The 21,318-nt window shown below is 37.3% G+C and overlaps 1 protein-coding gene across 2 annotated transcripts in view; it reads right to left on the bottom strand.

The window, feature by feature from the left end:
- The window catches only part of ANOS1 (anosmin 1), a 136,931-nt gene that overhangs the window by 97,837 nt on the left and 17,776 nt on the right, over positions 1-21,318 (bottom strand). For both annotated transcript variants that reach the window (XM_032188658.1, XM_032188666.1), the window contains exon 2: positions 12,514-12,561. In XM_032188658.1, the coding sequence (XP_032044549.1) occupies positions 12,514-12,561 (48 nt within the window). The remainder of the gene's footprint in view (positions 1-12,513; positions 12,562-21,318) is intronic.

Below are 21,318 nucleotides of genomic sequence, written 5' to 3'. Positions count from 1 at the left end.
ACCATAAATGTCTTAAATGTTTTGGTATAATCTGCCAAAAGTACAAGTTTAAGTAGCCAATAAGCATGTTATACGCTTTAATAATGCGAACTAAATCAGTATCACAGCTGACAATCTTCCTACCATTTGAATAGTAAAAAGAATAAGAAGAGCTGAATTTGTTTCATTCAGTCTTCATGTTTTAGTGATTAAAAACATTAATGAATATGAATTGTATTTGCAAATCTATTTTACTGTCAATGTCACCTGAATAACAATTAAAAGGACATCTTCAAAAAAAAAAAAACAAAACAAACATATAGATATACCTACTTCCTTACCAATAACTACTTTCAAGTATGTTATAAAATGAATTTGCAGAATGGTGAACCCAGAAATAACAAAGACAAATAAGCCTTTCCCTGAAGATGCTTATGACCTACTTACTTGCCATTTAAGGAATTAAATTATTCTTTCTGCAATACTTTAAAGCCCTTATTAAATCTAGGAAACATGAAAATCAGATGATTTCCCTTAAAGCCAGATATTACTCTGAATGAACACTGTGATTTTATACACCACTATTATCCTTTAACAACAACAACAACATTTCCACACAATAAAATTACATTTTAGTTCTCCTGGTTTCAGTTTATTTAATGTTAGGGCAAAAATTAAAAGCAGAAAACAAGACCAGAAGGAAACCAACCAGTTCTCTCTTCTTTTTTTAAATACCTAATTTGTTATTCAAATGTATTATATAACTATAGATTAATTTTAAAATATTCAGTTATGAAACTGAAAGATTTAATTCATCTGTTGAAGAAAATGAGCAATTAAAGGGTGATTATTTTCTGTATCATGACCCCACCAAAAAAGAAAGATCGCAATTTTTGTAATAGTTATACATGATGATACTAAGTGAATGATGACTTTGGATGAGCAAATCACGTAGCAGAAACAGCTGGACTCTAAAGAAACACAATACTTCTGCCATGCAGATACCTTCAACGATAAACAATAGTAGGAAAGTAGAACCTTAAATAATATATGGGTAGAAGAGATCTCCAGTAGAAAGCTGTTGGAGGTTTTCTCTGAGACACCAGCAGCTCTTTAAAAAGTATTTGTTCAGCTGATGATCTTCCAAGACAGGTTTGGTAATGTTGTCATCGATTAAAATAGTTACTTTTCAGCTCTTACTGGCTCAGTGCTTCTTTATGGCAGCAATACCTAACCTTACAAAAATCTCACCCAGAAAACTCTGATTCCCTCCCATGCTCATAGTCCATTATTCCTGCCACCCAGTGAGTGAATAATGAGACCCTCAGATATCACTCAGCAATATGGTCCAGATCCAAACAAAAATTAACAAGTGTAGCCAGACTGATCTCTGCCTGCTGGGTCTGACCATACCTCCCCTGAGCACTCATGCCACCCAGAAGTAAGCATGGTTAGTACTCCTCCTAACAAGGGCTGCACAAACCAGCCTTTCCGAATAGTATTCTCAGGCCAAACTGAAGAAATTACAAAGAGCAGCACATCAGAATCCACTTGATGATAAAGTCTGCTCCAAGCAGGCACAAGGTATAAGCAATGCTAAAGTAACAACTTTATACACCATCTTGGTTGTTAGCCATGTTTCCAAGGGCTAAAAGGATGTTCACATTTATGCAGAGCAAATAAATGTATTTCTATCCCAAATGAGTTAAAAATTCAGTTACAACTTAAATAAAGGTTTCACATAAATCATAATAGGAGATATTTCATTCCTAAGAAGAAATGTCTTTAAAAATTGATTCTGGATTCCCAACTCTGGAAAATCGCTAGTATCCTCAAAGTATCAGTTCAAATCCCAAGTGTTGTAACTTATTTTTATTTTTTCCTGCCCAAGCCTTAATTCATTGTGGGTACTTAACATATTTTGGATTTATTCATATATAGACATACAACAATAACATCACCTCTCTGCCAGAAAAACATAGATACCTGTTTTCCTTATCCAAAATCAGAGGCTGCAAACTCTAACATTTGGTGGAGTCCATGGGTTTTACATCTTAAAGCCAGAACATCAGTTATTCTAGAGTAAATACCTTTGTTCATAACTCCAAAATTACTGGTTTATACTCCAGAGCAAAAACACCTTTCCAGAATTCATTATGGAAATTTTTCATTCCTAAACACAAAAGCTGAAAACACCTTCCTGAAAAAGTAAATCCCTTTTATGCCTGTATGTACCAGTACCCAAAAGGCTTAACAGTTATCCTTTGTCTTCTTTCATTTCCATATAGCACATCCTGCTGCTAGTCCTGCATGAGGAACTTATGCTGACAATGAGCTCGAAATACGTCTTCATATATGTAATATTCATTTAATATTCATATGTATCAATATGAAAGAAATATGGATATGATTTTCAGTTTTAGTTAATAGCTTGTGTATTCTTCACCTTGTGTAAAATGAGGATGCAAACCAATTTTAAATTAGACTGTGCATAGTAGCCTCTATACCTTATTCAAATACATATCTAACTTCAGAAAGGTTACAGTATTGTAAAACAAGCCTAAGCATTCTCCTGCAGCTGCTTTCTGCCAGCATCTCACTTCTGGGGACTTCTGTCTGTATAGTTCTATGCTGCCTCTATGTGTTTAAATTCTTCAGGCTATTGAAATAGCTAAAAACATTTGGATTGACAAAAATCAAATTGCATATCTGTAATTCACAGAATAAGCAAGGTTACTACAGAAGAACTGACAAAAACAAACAAACAAACAAACAAAAAAAAACCACCTACCTTTCTGATCAATTAACCTGACACTATAACCTGAACAGATTTTAGGCAGAAATCTCCAATGAAAATCAGTGAGGATATCTGCTTAACATCTATGGCACAAGAACAGCTCTTTGACACCATATTCTCTCAGAAACATTTTTGTTTGCTGAGCATAGAAAGTTATTCTACTAGACACACAGTGTTAAAAGGCAATTAACTCTTTAATGCCTGATTAAATATCACACTGGGTGTACAAAATATAACCTGTAAGTTCTGTTTCAAGACAGACTATGCTTCTGTGTTCAGACAGTTTCCCAATTATATGCAGGAACTCAGAAGTGGAAAACAGCCATAGTTCCCACTTCTATTTCAATGCACTCCTTACAACTCAGTGCTTGAATTGTAAGGGCTTTTACCTCCTTGACTGTGTGCCTCAAAGACAGTTGGCTTCCTCTCAGCACAGTATCCTCAACCAGTTAAACACATTTTTATATCTCCTCCAATGTTATGGTAATGGAGGAACTCCAAGGTTAGTCACTTGAAAAAACACAATCTTGCCTTATTGATGGATATAAAGATTGTTTAAAGTCAGTATTCCTTACCCCAGTGGGTTTTGGATAAGGCCCTGTTCTAATCAAGCAAAACTGATATCAAAGTCAAGTTTAAGATGGAGACATGCATGGTTTTCAGGCTCTGTCCCTTTACAGTTGCTTGAATATATTTTATTACTACATTACAGGTCAATGCAAGTACATTTTGTCTTTGTCACTTAACTAGAGCTATATTTGATTTAACTCTGCAGTTGTCTCCCACAAGAAGAGAAAAGGAGCATACATTTAAACAGATTATTACAGCCAGTTTTGCATCAGGAATTAATTACGTTAATGAAATGTAATTTAATAAGACAAAATTAAGATTCTTATCTCAACTGCAAAGTTATAAATTTTGTACAGATTCTCTGACTTATGTGAGCTATTAAAATTCCAGAGTGGCATTCATGCAGCTGAGCTTAAGGAACTAAAATTGTATTTGGGAAATCAAAATCTCGAATACAGTTGTATGTTACATATTTCCCTTTGCATACCAACTGCAAAATTATTGAAAGATGAGGAAAAAATACATACAATGTTTGAGCAAACTGGGTGGTGAGAGACCTGAGAAAACTCTAAAGATATAAAAGGATATAACAAAAATCTGTTGCTTGCTCTAAAGCAGATTTACTGCTCATTTGTCTTAGTCTCAGTAGTACTGTCTGTCTTTAGTGTCTGACCAGTATTGCTCCAGTGATGATTGGCCTTCTGCTAGATGTTACTTAATCAACTGCTTGCTAGATGGCAAAGATTTACAGTTGATTAGGCTGCATAGCTCAGTTGCTATTTCAAAAGTTTCTAGGAAGGGATTATTTTTGTGCTCAAATACCTCAAAACAAAGGGTTCTGCAGTCTGAATATCCCTGGATTCTGAGCAGAGTTCACTGAAGCAGAAAAAGCTAAGTTAAAGAAGCATTTAGTGCTTCAGAATGCCAGACTCAATAAATATCTGTCGTGTGTGTGTGCGTGCGTGCCCAAGCACACATTTCTCTCCTTAGCTGAAGTGTATTTTTGTATTTAGTATAGAGTATGAAGACTAAGGTCTAAAGCCAACGTATGCATTTTTGAGATCAGAGTTGAGACTCCTATGCTATTACCCTCAAAGCCGCACAATTCAGCTGCTTATGACAATTTTGTATCCTTTCTCCCTGAAAGAGGGCCACTTATTCTTTGGCAGGTTATGCACAGCATTGGCTCATCTTTCTCAGTATTCTTTAGTTCAAATTTCAAGCAACATAATAAACAGACTTGCTTACCTACATTAGCAAGTGGACCAGACACTACAACTAGCCAGAAAAGCAAGCTCCAAAACTGCCATCCTTTTCTGTGTAACCGTGATGAAGATCAATGAGAAACCCATTGAGAAACTCAATGAGAAACTCAGCAGAATTCGAAATCAATGAAAAACTGCTGTTCAGCAACAGACAACCAGCATGATCCTTTACAGTATAGGTAAGGACCTATCGTAAGGGTTCTAGTAGTGGTGATTAGCTTTTGCCAGAAGAAAAATGAAAAGAACTAAATTCTAACCATTTGTCATACCAACAGAAACTTATCGAAAGAACCATTCAGAGTGAAGGCCAACACAACACCTTCCATGAGTCCCAGAGATGTACTCTTCAAGACAAAAATAGTGTAAGTTGAACAGTGAACAGTAAAAGCTGAGAAACCAAAACTAGTGTCTAGGACATGTCCTTTATATTTCACAGTTCCACCCAACAATAAGTAGTAGGGATTAAGTAAGTTTTTCTAACAGCAAGTTATTCTACACCTGCAAGTTTACCTGTCTACTTGGTAACAGCATATGAGAATGGAAAGATGACCAACTTGACTCAACATGGCAATTGTGAAGAATATGAACTTTCTTCATTTCTCTTTGTTTTAACACCCCATGTTTTCCTGATACTTAAAAAAAAAAAAACCTGCTTTTTTGATACTTAAAAAAGAAAGCTTAATATTTACAAATATAGAGCAACAGATCTGAGGATTGCAAAGCACTATAAGCATTCTTTGGATTTTAACTCTGTTCGTTTGTCAGTTTTCAAGACCCTTAATGAACAAAGGGATTCCTAGCATCACAGCACATTTATACACTAATACGTTTGTATAAATATAAACACTGAACCACAAAGCTTTCTTCTATTTTCACTAACAAAAATGTCCAGAAACTTCAGTTGAACTATTTCTTAGCTATTTTAGCTTTAATCATCTAACAACTATTGTTGTCTACCTTTGTTGCCCCCTCTACCTTTCTATATATGAATATAATAAAAAAAAAAAATCATCCACAGGAATGCAAGGAATAGGCAAAACAACTGCCTTTTAAATTCATATCTGCTCAGGTTTATTTTATCTATTCAGCACACCAATGATCTGATAAATTCCTCTGTTTCTATTAAATGGTTTAATCCTATCTTTTAGTAGATGAAAGAAAAATACTGTCTAACAGGTCAAGATGGAAATTTTCATTATTATTTTTTTCTTTTTCCAAAAATCAAAACAGCTATTATCTCACCTCTCATGGCTAGTACTTAAATCGTGATTGACCGACAATACCAAGAACCACTACTCTTAAATTTTACAGCTATCCCTATCTTTCTGTAGCTTTCTTGTGTAAATAAGAGTGGCTCAACATACTTTCCAGCAGAGATGTGAGTTTCCAGGCTCATAAACCTGGAATGTTCCAGCTACTTCAGGCTAATGATCTCTCAAATGCACACTAATATGTTTGATAAAAGTCTCCCAGCATGTGAGCACAGAGCGCTTACCATAAGAATGACAGTACTGTGGGCAGGGCAAATCACTGACACCATTTCAGACTGAGTTAGATGCTGGAGGCACAAATTAAAACTGCAAGCTTTCATTTCAGTGGGCTTTGACAGATGGAAGAGTGCATCAAATCTCTAATTGTTTAAACCATTAACTCATCTTTCCACCTGCATTATCTTTGGAAAGAGCTCAGTTGGAAGCCTGGAACAATTGCTCACAGACTGGATTCAGGAGTGTGCCTTATTCTAAAAAGAGATCAAGGTTATCTTTTTGAAAAAGTATATTTATTTGGCTGCAGCATTTGTAAACTTATTTATCTTTATTTTCACATTCTCCTCTCAGTCCTGAAAACTCAAAAATAGCCTTTCAGCCTTCCTGCAGAATCAATCAATCAGGGACCACTGCCTTGACTGCTGGGAACAAGAAAGCTGTATTGCAATTCACAGAGCATTATGATGATCCCCATTTATCTATAGTCCTTGTAAATGCCACTGCACATGCAGCTCTAAATTATGCCTGCTGGTTCAGTTGCTGAAAAAAAAAAAAAAAAAAAAATCTCTACTTCATGAAGTCTTTGAATATGCCTTTCCCGGTCACTCTGCCCCCACCCCACCCCGGGCCAAAATACATTTTTCACTAAACCAGCGTCAATGTAGAACACTTTGTCATTTCATGTTATTCTCACCAGCATTTGACTCATTGCTGTTTTTATACGGAAGCACCTGTTATGTGCTCAGCACTTCCAAGCACTTGAGAAGAATGGCCTCTGTGCTTATGGAGCTCACAATGTAAAAGCAGACTAGCAAGGACAGAACAGTAACAGTGATTGCATATAGTTTAGCAATACTCACTGTTAATAAAATGATAGAATATATTGGGATTTAAACACAGGAAGGAGTCTTATGAATGACAGCAGACAGGAGTCATTTGGGGCTTAGAAAGCGGAAGTAAGAAAGAAGAAAACAGGGCCACGAATATGATTAAGGGACTGGAGTATCCACCATACGTAGAGAGGCTGAGAGAGCTGGGACAGTTCAGCCTGGAAAAAATGAAGGCCATTATCCATGGGTAAAAATTCTTAACAGGGTTGAATGAAGAAGACATAGCCACTTTTCTCAGTAGTGCCCACTGACCAGACAAGAGGCAATGGACACAAGTTATAAAATACAAAATATAATCTGAAGGTAAGAAAAAAATTGTTGTGAGAGTGGTCAAATACTGGAACAGACTGCCAAGAGGTTGTGGTCTGTCTGTGGAGATGCTCACAACCTGGCTGGACTGAACAACTGGCTCTAGCTGACACTTCTCGAGCACAGAGGTTGCACTAGAAAAACCTCAAGAGTCCATTCCAACCTAAACAGGTTGATTCTTTGATAGATCTGTAAGAAACGGGCAGATAGCCATACAAAACAGTGACACTAGTGGAGAGAAGGTGCAAAAGACCACAAAGATTTTCAGAAGAATGGTTAAGGAAAAGTTTAAAACAAGAATTATGTAAAGATTTGAAGGTTAAATTCAATAGTAAATGTGAGTTTAGTGGGAGAACTCAAAACACAACATAAAAAAGTTTATGGATCTTGTACAAAAAGAGCAAGCCTCCAGTGCAAAAATGTTATCCTTGCAGTATCTGAATTGTCCTTGCAGACTGCTTTATTCTATTTCAGACACTGCATATTCAACCTACCTTTTTCTCTCCAGTGGCTGCCATTAAACCCAGGGAAAAAAAATAATTTAAAAAGTGTTTTTCCAAATGCTGTCAACTAGAAGAAACTTTTCCAGTACAACTGAGGGTTGCAAATTGTATCAAATTTAATTGAATAGCTGTGTTGGAAGCAAGTTTGAATTCTTTAAAATGAAATAACAGAATAGATTATCATGTTAATGAAATATCAGAGAAAATATGACTAACAGGAGGGAGAAAGGAGGAACAGAACGAGACCAAAGTAGGTTTTATTTCTATATGACAGGTAATCCATGTCAAAATATTATTTTACTTATTTTTGTTTTGTTGCCTTTTTTTTTTTTTGGTGGTAACAGCCAAGAAAATATTTTTAATTGCAATATGAAACTTATGCATTCTGCTACAATGCAACACTCAAGTTTAATTTGCATAGGTATATTAACCTACCAGATTCTTACTGGATTCTTACTGGTTTCCAACTCAGATTCCTACTGGGTTTTTATCTAGTTGTGCATGTGGAAGAAAAGAAAGGCGTGGATACTTGTCTCGTTCTCTTCCTAAACAAGCTTTTTATCCATGTGGTGTCCCAAAATGAGTGGGAATGACTGAAATACAGATCCTGATCCAATGAATGTGTGCAAAGACGTATCGAGCCCAGCCCAGACCTTTTGCTTCATTTTGCTCTCCCTTTGTCTCTCACACTTTGCAGCTCCAGTTTCTAATGAGGTTGCTAATAAGCCCATCTTCACAATACTCAGCAAGTCTGACAGGCTGCCCGTAATCTACCAGTGAACAAAGTGAACTATAAAAAAAATTATAAATTTTAATATTCATTATAACATCTGAATAGAACCTCAGAACATAAAGCAAGTTATATACCAGGCAATAGCAATCCAAAAGCTCTCATATCCTCTCATATCCATATCCTCTCATATCAAAGGCCCATTAAGTTTTCAAGACTGACCTTCATGCTTAAAATATTTGTTATTAAATTAGGTACTAAGAGATAAAAACAACAACAACAAAAAAGTTTCATGACCTGATAGTTACTAGATTAATATTCACTGATTTATCGATGTATAAACAGAACATGTGGATGTTTGTCATATACAATACATTAGCTTGTAATAATTCTCAAGCATTATTTTAATTCTATTTTAATTTTAACCAACCATACCAAATACTTTCCTTCCAGATAAAGCTGTAGAAAAACATGTAAACCTTAAAATAAACTTCAACTCCAAAGTGTATTTTTTGGTTTGTATATACCACCATAAAGTTGCAGTGAGATGAGCGAACAGAATAGAAAAGAGTTAAACATGAAAAAAGAGAAAGACAAACTATGCAATAATATGAAGACCATATTATCAAACAAAACAGTAGAATTGCAAACAAAGTTAGACAAAATAACTATGATTTCAAATTTATTTCCAAATGAGTTCATGACAAACTTCACTTACTACAGTGCAAAGGCCAAGTCTACAGTTGTCACGTTTAACTCAATACTCATATTGGCAGTAGAAGCCAACTGGGCAATTGGTAAGATTCCAAGGAAGCCCTCAGTCTTCCACTGAAGTCTGTACAAGGAAAGATGCAGGAGTGCATGATGACAGTGAATAAATCAACTACTGCAACCAAAAATGACAATTTATTTAATGAACATATAATAGTCCTAATTATAAAAGAATATATTTAGCATATTGAAATTACCCATCTAATGTCAAAACAGAGCATGCATCCAAAAGCTCTCTTGAGTTTTATCTTGTAAAATAGACCACTGGAGAGATCTTATTAAATTACATATAAAATCATTGGTGCATATTTTGGTGCTCAAAGTCACAGTTTTGTGACTTGCTCCATCAAAACAACAAAAATATCCTGTTGGGATGTAGGTAGCAATCTACAACTGTTCCTGTGAGAGTAACAACCATTTTAGTTCATTAGATTTGCATCTCTTTGAATTAGTAGTTCTCAAAGGTATTCGTCTTCATGGTTGTTGACTACACTTATATTAGAAGGCAATGATATAATTGTTTGAAATAACTTTAGAGGTACTTCACTGACAAAATGAACTTGAATAATACCTTATCAACAGCAATCTGCTACTCCAGAAATGTCCTTAAATATAAAGGCCACAGAATTCCATGACAAAAAAAAAAAAATCATTTGCATAGTATGTGAGTATTGCAATATCTTTCCCAGTTGTTCTATGTACATAAGTGTGTTCACAACATTTCTAAAGAATTGTACGCCAGACTGGTCTTTCTCACAGACAATAATGGGAAAGATTTGGAACAGCTTTTTGCCAGTTCAGGCCTAGGCAAACTGAAGCCAAAACACATATCAAAGGTGACTGCAATGAAGAAAAATCACATGCAAAAGCCCTCTACTGGATGTTTTACAATGATAATTTTCTCCCAGGAATTCTACTTTTACAGGCTATATCATTTGTCCTTAGAATGAAAAAAAAAAAAAAAAATCTAAAAAAAAATATGGTTGGTTATGTAACAAGTAAAAAGATGAGCCTACTCTAAAAATTAGAGATATTTTCATGAAAGAGTAAAATCATTGAAAAGTTACTAAATTAACTACATCACCTTTTAGCGTTGTACCAGCTACATGCAAATACTTGTGCAAGCAAGCAGTGCTTCTATGTTTCAGACCCCCCTCTGATAACAAAATAACTGGATGTCTGCTGTCACCTGCACCTTACCGCAAATCGTCTTAAAAAACTGTGTCACTGAACACCACCAGCACAAAATAAGGTTGGACACTGTGAGAATCCTTTAAAAAAACATCATCTGAGATATTTAGCAAAATCACAATCACATAAAATCTTTTCACTGAGGTGTTGAGAAGCAGTGAAAGGAATTTGCATTTTTAGAAGGTTAACTCCATCTTCTACATGTCTTTGAATGTTTCAGTTATGTAACACACTTGTTTTATTTTACATTGCAGAACACACAAGATCAAATCTTACCTTAAGCATATTTTCCCTAGTTCTGCTAATGTTCAGCTCTGCTAACATTTTGACTAAGTTTATATTTCTTTTTATCAAGAAGGCAAAGCTGCTTACTTAAGCAAAATGTATTATCTTTCTCAGAAAGAAAACATAATATATACTTCATAGTCATGTTACCTTAAGTAATTTAAAACTTAAAGATTCATTACATTTTGTGTTATAAAATAATACTAATTTGTATCATTCACACACTGATTTTAAGAGACTAATATAATAAAGGTAACCCTTAAAATCATAATACCCTTTCATCCATTTTATGTGGATTCTACAAACTTGGGAGTGACTCAGAGAGGTGTTCATATAATTTCTGCCTTACTTTAAAAGCTGGACAACTTTTCTTGTATGACTTGTTCCTTGTTAGTCAGGCATAAACCATTGAAAAATCTTTCAGAATAAATATCATGGCAGCCTTGATAAGCAAATAGAAAAGAAAAAAAAAAAAGGAAAGAGAAAAAAGAAAAAGAAAATTACAACAGTACAGGTCAAGACATCTACATTTTCCTTAAAAGGCAATTCAGTTATGATTAAACAAATTTTCAGCACCCCTTCATCAAGAACAATATGATTTCATTGCAGAGGCACAATTCTTAGCAGTGCGGCAGAACTAATAGGAATCATTCCACTCTCTTCTTTTACCGATGCTGCTATACCCAGATTTTAATACTGACAAAACTGGTCAGCTCTGTTTTGTTTTCCTGCAATGGAACAGTCAATAATAAATTGGTCTTTTTCCAATCCCACTCACTGCAACGGAAGCTAGATTCACTTATCAGTGAACCAGTAATCTCACTTATTAAATATAAAGAAGAAATTGTCATGTTAAAAAATCAGGAGTTAGCATCAGTATTTACACAGATTACATTAAGAAAACAATACACTATAATGCTACTCAGTTTTAATCCCACTTGAAATACACCCTTCACAGAATAATTACTGGATAAAAAGCCTAAATTATTGTAGAAATACAGTTTCAGAAGGTAGGCAAAAATACTAGAGAAAACTTCACTATTTTCAGGTGAATTTCCAAGTCAGTGAATACATGCATCTCATCTTCCATTACATTTATGAACTGTCATTTCCTAGAACGTGTAATTCCACTCCAACACAGAAAAGCTCCCAAATCATTGCTGCATCTATGTAGACACCATAGAAAGATTCTTACACTATCAGTTGACTATTAGCTCACCTACCCTCTAAACTTTCCAGATTAAAGTGCCAGGATAGGTTAGAGCAACAGTGAACCAACTGCAATTTGTATCAAGAGTCACTTCAAAGAAATTCAGTGTCATGCTAAAAATTCAATACCCAAACTGAAAGAAACGTTGAATGCTGGCATACCCCAGTGCTATCGAGTATATATTTTGAAGTGATTGACAATTTTACTCTCATGTTCAAAAACACTGAAACAGAAATGATAAATCAGATTTCAGGTGGTTTAAATTTGCTGATAACCACAAAATTATATTGGTTTAAATACACGTTTATGCTTATCCTCAGACATGATTCCTTTGTCCTGAAAGAGTAAATCACCTGGTTCTAATTTTGGATATTTCATTACAGGTTGAGATTTGCAAATAAAATATAAATAGTTGATTCTGAAAACAGTTTAAGATGAAAAGTGTTTCATTTACAGACAATATGAGAGCAACAAGATAACTTTATAAATGAGATAGGGGGGATAAAAAAAAAAAAAAGGAACATACCTTTGAACATTGTTTATGATTCTGGCACCAAGCAAGTGACCCATTATTCTGAAAAACAAATATAAAATACATGAATATTATTATTTTATTTATTTATTTTTTAAGAATAGATCTGATCATCCTAGTAGGTTCAAACAGAATTCACCCGACAGTTCTCTTAGAGAAGTATGTTGTGTCACAACATTAGTAACAATCCTGACTCCAATTCCCTTGTGTTAAGGCTCAGGGAAGTGTTAAGTGATCTAAGAGCTAGGAAAGCATTTCATCAAGTAAGACTGGTGGAGAACTGATTGAAGTCTCCTTTCAGTCTACCTTTCCTAACACTTCCTGTCTAGATTTACCAGGAAGAAAACAGAGGTAACCTCTGTATTTAAGAGATCAATATGCATGAGTTCATATTCATGAACTGAAAGCCTATTAATTACATTTAAATATTACACAATATTTAAAATAAATTAACAAGAAAAGATAATGAACAGCCTTGAAGTGAATAAACAAATGGATTAAATGGGACATAAGTTTACCAAAAGTCAACCATGTCAGCTTTGGTTTAAATTTCTGATAACACATTTCCCAGATCAGGAAACACTGTAGCTCTCCTTTATCTTGACTGTAGCAAGACAACCAATATAGTACCACATGTTATTTATTTATTTATTAAGCTAAAGGACAATGAAAATAGACAAATATGAAACTATCATGAGTAACCTGCTGTTCCACTACAGCAGATTTTAAAGGGTCAAACATGGGAGAGAAAAAATTACAAAAGAGAAAATTACGGGAAACTATAGGTATATAACTTTTATCTGTGTGCTTCTAAACACAAGACAAAATTATTATCTGGATATTCAACAACCATAATCCAGAGGCAGAAACAGATGCATTAGCATGCACTGTACTCAAGCCAACTAGACCAGTCTCTGAGCACAGCAGTTCTGCTCTCATCAAGGCATATGAGCTTGAATTCACTGGCGTGCTGCCACAGTGATGAAGCTTATAGTTTGGAGGCAGTTTTGTCTTAGCTAATGTTTGAGGAGATAGTGTTTGTGCATGTCTTTATATATGTTTATAGCTATGCCTTCACACAAGCTCCCAGGATTGTTCAAGTCAAAAAAGGAACTAGTATCCCTTCTAATGCAAGACTCTCCAAAAGGACCAGAAAGTACATCAAGTAAAAACTGCATGAATTTTGATTTACATGGTCCTATCCATTAATTTGTGGAAAATAAAGCCCTCATACAGCAAGGAACAGAAACCTGCTTTTAACTAAGCACAAGTGATTCTAATGACATTAATAGGATACCATTGCTGCTTGGGCTTTAAGCTAAGCACACTCTTCTGTTAAATGCTGGACTAACTGAATTAAATCACACAGACACACACTCACACAAAAAAGAAGTCAGAGAGATCTCTTCTACCCTGAGACAGTGTCTGTCTCTACCTTGAGATCAGTGGAATAAACAAACTTGGTTAGATCAGTCATCTAACTGAGGACACCTTTCTTGTTCTTAAAGAAAGAAGCACCACCCAGTTAAGACAGTTCCCAAAAAGTACCAATGATTAATCATTTCCGAGGGCAATTCAGAATTACCTTCCAAATTTTTCTCTAAGCTTTGGTTAGCAGAAAAGAGAGAGAGAGAGAGAGAGAGACAGGGGAAAAGGTAACTAGGCTACAAACTTGGGTGTTTCAGCCATGCAAGATGAAGCAGTGTCTTCTGCATTTTGAACACTAAGCATATTCTGAATTTGGTGAGAAGTCAGTAACACAGATGTGGATCAAGCACATTGCAAAATTCAGGAACAAAACAAAATCGCATATTACTCTTGCATCTTAAGAACCAAACTGATGCAAATTATACTTCTGTTTTCACTTCTACTTTCAAACTGAATTTTAGAAAACTTCTATATATAACATGTTTTTTCATATGAGCTGTAATGCTAAAAATTTCCATTCCTCTATTAACTAAGCAGCTCTGGGGATAATATACATAAAGACATATCTACTCCTTTCCACTTCTAAACTCACTTAGGAGCGATTTTAAAATGTTGGTCTATACAATTCAATGTCAGTGTTTTATGAACATTTGTTTTATCTTCCCAGCAGGTTACTATGCAATCATTACTTGATTTTATAATACCACTTTTCTCTGACATTACTGTAGAATTTAGCTAAAATTGAGATTTGTTAGCATAAGAATAGCTAGCTATGAGCAACGTGTCAGGTCCAACCCCTTCAAATAGAGAGACATAAATAGAAGAAATAAAACTTTAGAACAGCCATAAATAACATACGCTAGTGGGAATACTTTAGTATTATCCTCAATGCCATATGAGGATTTATTATCTCCATTTACAGATCTAGCCAACAGTAATGTTAAAACAATATTTTATGTGCTACTTCCAATTTATCCCCCCTTTCTTCTTCATATAAAACGTGACAGAGGTAGCTGATTGCAATAACAGATTAGTAGCAGCTTGACGCTTTATTTCAGTTATGCTGCTGCCTTCCACTGAACTAGAAAAAACACTCCTGCTTTTGAATTATATCTGTTACTTGAGACAATAATGCAGTAAATGTCCAGGTGTGTGGCTCTCCTTCATAATGTTTAATTTCTATGAATGTTTTTATTTTTCCACTGAAAACTATTATAACTTTAATTTAAAGGTAAGTTTAGCAAAACATAAAAGTACTGTTTAGCAATTTCAATTTCATACAAACTAACATGATACGAATGATCTTTCACTGTACAAGGTGGAGGCAAATTCTACAGGCTTCCTTTGAACAATGTGTTATCAGAGGAAGCTGGAATACTAAATGAACATTTTTCTATTCTCCATCTTAGCAAACGGTTAACCTAAGTTAAAAAAAAAAAAAAACGTTAATGTGTAATTTTTTTTCTGTTTTTAATCCAAGCTACATGGCAGAAACTGTAATTTCAAAACATCAGAAATCCTGTTTTATCTGAAGCATCCTCCTACATTACATCCTCAGTTACCTCACATCTGTTTTTCTTCGACCCAGTCCTGACCTGACTTACGCAAATTAGAGTTTTGACTTTGACTTTAGTTGTGACTTAGCACCACCATGCAGAAATGTCTTAGGGCAAGAGTTGAAAAGCACTTTTTTTGTCTATAAGCCTTCCACCAATGTACTCTCAGGACCACCTTTGTACAGTAAAGAGGAGAAGAAGCTGTGGTCAACTGGGCAAACTGGGCTTGGAGAAGAGTGGCAGGGAAGGTGCACAGCAGAAAAGGACCTTGGAGTGCTGGTTGACAGCCAGCAGTGTGCTCAGGTAGCCAAGAAGGCCAATGGCATCCTGATCTGTATCAGAAATAGCATGGCCAGCAGGACCAGGAAAGTGATTGTCCCTCCATACTCAACACTTGTGAAGCCACACCTAGAGTTCTACATTAAGTTTTGGGCCCCTCACTACAAGAAGGATACTGAGGTACTGGAACATGCTCAGAGAAGAGCAACAAAGCTGGTGAAGGGACTAGAAAAGAAGACATACAAGAAGCAGCTGGGAGAACTTAAGTTGTCTAGCCTGGAGAAGAGGTGTCTGGGGTGGGACCTCATAGCTCTCTACAGCTACCTGAAAGGAGGTTGTAGCAAGGTGTCAGTCTTTGTTCTCAGGTGAAAAGCTCTAGGATGCAAGGAAAGTTCTGCCAGGGAAGGTTTAAATTGGACATTAGTAAACATTTCTTCATGAAGAACATGATCAAGCTGCCTAAGGAAGTGAACAGAGACCTTTAGTTGCCATCCCTGAAAGCTTTTAAGAGATGTATGGACATGACGTTAAGGGACCTGGTTTAGTGATGGGAATCAGTAGGCCAGGTTGATGATTGGACTTGATGATCTTTAGGGTCTTTTCCTACCTAGTCGATTCCATGATTCTACTTGCAATGAAACTGATTAATTGGTATCTCTAATCAGCTTTATTAGTTTTATTTCAAGCAAGCATAGGTGCATGCTCGCTTTCCTCTGGTAAACAACAAATGTCCTTGGACCCAAATAGTTAAAATAGAAACCTCTGTATTCTGTGTCCTCTCATGCCTTGAAAAAAGTAAAGTTGTGCAGAGTCTTGAAGATAAAATTACACGTAAAGAGACAATGAAGAATCAATCTTCATCTATCTACAGTCTGCCCCGGGGAAGAAATTTAATAAGCTTCACAAGCAACTCAAAACTAGCCTTTCAAGGGAAAGAGAGAGAGAGAGAGAGGGAGAGAGAGAGAGAGAGAGAGAGAGAGAGAATTTCCTTCATTTGCATCTTTGTCCACAATTATCTGTTAGGAGATATAACCTTTCTTTTGAAGTGCCAAAGATCATTTGTGAAAAGTTAAGTAGCCATTTGATCTGCTATGACAATACCTGTATCCCTGCTACCAGTTAGTTCTCTTCAGTGCACTTTTGAGTGAAACTGCCATCACTCAGAAGTGACTTCTCATGGTGATGTTCCTAATTCTTTCAAAATGACAAAAAAAAAAAAAAAAAAGCAGAAGAATAAGCCCCTCGAACGACAGTTTTTCACTGACGTGAAACAGAGCACTTCAACAGAGAAATCAATAGCTGTTGCAGTGATGAATTTAAAGAGACAGGCTCCCAACATTTTCCTTAACCTTTCTAAAACTCAACAGCATGATGATACATGTTATGTTAAAACATCACTTATACTCTGCCTGACTTAAATTTCCTGCCTACATGCTCACTAAGACACAAATTAATATAGGGACTTATCTGTGGCAGTGCTGTGTGATCCTAGGTTCAACTCTAATGTGTGGAATGAGGGTGCAGAATGGAATTAACAAATTCAAATTAGGCTTTTCATTTTCCAAATGCCAAAGCATGCACCTACGAATGAAATTCAAAAAAGCCTGTACACTTAACGGGGAGAGATACTAAACCCAGCAGATAGGAAATGCCAAAGAAAATGTTTCTCAAAGCCTTTCTTGTGAGTATAAACATGAACTCAAAGCAGATAAATGAAAAGGGGAACCACAGTCCCACACACCTCTCCTGGGCTCTGGTATTTTAGTTACCCTTTTGCATATAAATAACTGCCTCACATTTTTATTTGAAAACATAGATGAAAAAAAAAAAAAAAAAAAAAGATAATCTTTTATGTAACAGCTAGAACACTTGCCAAAGAAGTCACCAAGCAAGAGCAAATTTAAGCACTTATGCCCTTTGAAATTACTTTTTAACAACATGTTAGAGGTGAGACTGAAACCTGGCCAGAGAAACCAAACCACTCTGTAGAAATAAGTGAATGAGAAAGGTCATACAGTCCAACAATGAGGTCTGCTTCTGGGAAGCAAGACTGCTGCTTAAAGAAAAATTTATGTAAATATATTTTTAGTGTCTTCACTTTGTGTCTTTGTCCACTGTAAGTCAAGCTTGAAGATCATCCACTGGAGAAGCCATGGAGAGAAAAGGATTAGTATTAGATGATATCATACATTAAAAAAAAAAAAAAAAAAAAAAAAAAAAAAAATCCCAGAAATATTTTGGTTCCCTGGCTTCAATCCAGGGAATATAGGTTCTATGAGCCTATGACATATAAACAAATGCATAAATTTTGTTCCTTTATGAAGTTTCTTATTTCACTATAAACTATGTCTTAAGGAAAAATTAAATTATTTGTAAGGAATTTCTGTTGCTTTATAATAGCTCTAATAAGAAATGAAATTGTATAAAGCAAGAATCAAAAAAGCATTATGTGAATGTTACTGAGCAGGATCATTTCTCTCACTTAGATAAACAGGCACGGTGTTTGCATGTACAGGAGCTGTTTCCATTAAAATCATTTAATTAAGATACTCCATTCCATCCAAATATAAAATGATCAGACTTTGGTTAGTTAGGCTTTCACCTCTAAGCTATATTAAGCCACGTGACAACTCTACTACTATGAAGCTCCAGGTAATACATAATTCTGTCATATACTGCAGAAAAAGCAAGTACTTCCAAACCTGAGCAATATTCAGACAATTTATTTGAGGATCCTACAGCAAGCATTCACATTTTGATTGTAGGTTGGACAGAGCACTCACATGAACATGGACAGAACTAATGGACTCATCCTGTTCCCTCCTGTGGAGGAGTACGATGTGGGCCCATGCGAACCTAATGAGGTTTAACAAGCTCAAGTGCAAGGTGCTGCACCTAGGTCAGGGCAATCCCAGACATGAGCACAGACTGGGAGAAGAACTCCTTGAAGAGAAGGACTTAGCGGTCCTGGTGGATGAAAAGCTTGACACGAGCCAGCAGCATGCACTTGCAGCCCAGAAGGCCAACTGCATCCTGGGCTACATGAAGAGAGGTGTGGCCAGAAGGTTGAAGGAGGTGATTGTCCCCCTCTTCTCTATCCTTGTGAGGCCACATTTGGAGTCCTGCATCCAGGTCTGGGGCCTCCAGCACAAGGAGGATGTTGATCTATTAAATGGGTCCAGAGGGCCACAAAGTTGATCAGAGCACTGCAGCACCTCTTCTATGAAGAATGGCTGAGAGAGCGGGGGATGTTCACCCTGAAGAAGAAAAGGCTCTGGGAAGACCTCATCACTGTTTTTCAATACTTAAAGGGGGCTTATAAAAAAAAGATAGAGAGCAATTTTTTGCTTGGGCAGATAACGATAGGGCAAGGGAGGATGGTTTTAAGCTAAAAGAGGGGAGATTTATATTGCAATGTTAGGAGGAAATTCTTCACTCAGAGGGTGGTGAGGCACTGAAACGGGTTGTCCAGAGAAATTGTGGATGCCCCATCCCTGTAAGCATTCAACACCAGGTTAGATGAGGCCCGGGGCAACCTGATCTAGTTGGAGGTAGGTGTTCCTGACCATGGCAGGGGAGTTGGAACTGAATGATCGTTAAAATCCCTTCTAACCCAAGCCATTCTATGATACTGAGATACACACACACCTGCCACATGGATCCCAACAGGTCCTAGGCCCAGACACTTGCCCTGCCCAGTAGCTACCCCTGGATACCAGTCTTCACAGTTTCTGGCACCTGGACAAACGAGACCCCAAGCTTCAGCCCCACTGCAGTTGCTGGCATGGCCCATCTCACATGCACAAAAGCAAATACACACAGAGCAGACTGTGACTCCCACTATGCCCAGCAGCCAAATCCTTTGGTCTTGCTCTCAGAGACTTGGTATGACCCACCCAGAGATGGCCAGGACTCTCCCAGTCCCCTTTGGTCAGCTCTCTTTTGCTCTCACCCCTAGAGAGGCACATTTATACCAGGCAACTTCACCTACCCACCAGCTTGTCCAGCTTGCTCTTCACAAGCACTCACACACCTGCACACCTGGGCTCTGTCCAGCCTCTGGCTCCACAGACAAACAGGCTCTTGTAAATCAAAGTCCCTCTCTGGGGCTGGCATGTGGTTTCATTCACTCAGTTCTCTCTACCTGCTGTCACTCAGCACACAGGCACTCCAGCTCACAGTCACAGACCAACTGCTGGCACCCAGACCTGCATTCATTCCAGTCAATGGCACCACAGACACATGGGACCTCAGCCCTCTGTTATGACTTCAGTAGCTGGTACTTGGACCACCATATGCTCATGCGTGCACAGAACAGACTCCCTCACGCAGAAAGAGTTAAGTAATTTAATGAGAAATTAGGAGAGCCTGTGCTGACCAGGTGCAGGGCATGAACAGACAAGCTTATCACCTATTTACACACATCCAGCCTCTTTTATCACCTTACCCCTCTGTTTCCTCACAGTAAGTCTTGTGCAATCCTGAAACGCTTTTCCCCTGCATCCCATAATGTGTCCCATACCCCAGGCATCAGCCCCTCTCAGTCCAAAAGGTGCTCTGGCATTGATGAATCTTGATGGGTCTCATGCCTGGACATGAGGGCTGAGATTCTCCTGAGACAGCCCTTGGAGGCTCCAAAAAGGCCATCTTTCCCTTTGAGTCCTTAACCTGGGTTCCCATCTGCTTTTGGGACTCCCTCCTCCTCCCCTGACCTTGTGGGGATGGACATTTGATAGTCACAGAGAACCTAACCAATTTCCAGGTAGCACAATGTCTTTTATTCAAGAGTGGGGAAAAAAAAAAAAAAAAAAAAAAAAAAAAAAAGTTACTGAAACAAAAGTGTAAGAAGTGCATGAGCAACTAGTGGCTCATTCCATATGTTTAGACTTTCTTGCTGATATTCTATGTATTTTTTCTACTTTCACTTACACCCTTTTGAGGTGTAAGGACACAAACACTGAACATTCAGAAGGGATCTTAGCCTAAATTATGCAGGATCTTCAATTTAATTTACTGTTGTTTTTTAAAAATCCTTAGGTGTCAGCTTAGTTTTTACTGCTTCAGAGAATTTATCTGGTATATTCCCCCTTGTTACATGTTAAGATGCTGTGTGCCAAGTGTCATTGCCCTGAGGATGTGAATAGGCCTTAACTGTCCTGCCCTGACCCACCACTCGGAAGCCCCAGTTCATCAGGGCTGGGGCCATAAGTCCTTGCCTGACCTAAGCTGTAGGTGTGCCTGTCTCTGGCCCTGCCTCACACCAGTGAGGTAGGTTCCACCTCCTGGATGTACACTGTAGCTTGCCTCTGGCTCTGTCTCCCAGCTAGGCTTTCTTCCCCATGCTGAAGCCTTGTGCCCAGCCACCCAGTCTCCTGCCCCTGTCTGAAGCCCCTGCCTGCCCCTGGCCTCAGCTCATCCCATGCCTGGGGCTGTCACCAGCACCCATCGCTGCCTGCCCTATGCAGGCCCTGGGGGGCTGTCCCTCAGAGAGGGCATGGCCTGTGGTGGGATCACCCTCAGGCCCCGGCTCCCTGGC

Source organism: Aythya fuligula, chromosome 1 (assembly GCF_009819795.1).
Source record: "Aythya fuligula isolate bAytFul2 chromosome 1, bAytFul2.pri, whole genome shotgun sequence".
Classification (NCBI taxonomy): Eukaryota; Metazoa; Chordata; class Aves; order Anseriformes; family Anatidae; genus Aythya; species Aythya fuligula.
Note: the sequence above shows the minus strand (reverse complement) of the source record. Positions and strands in the feature narration are given on the sequence as shown.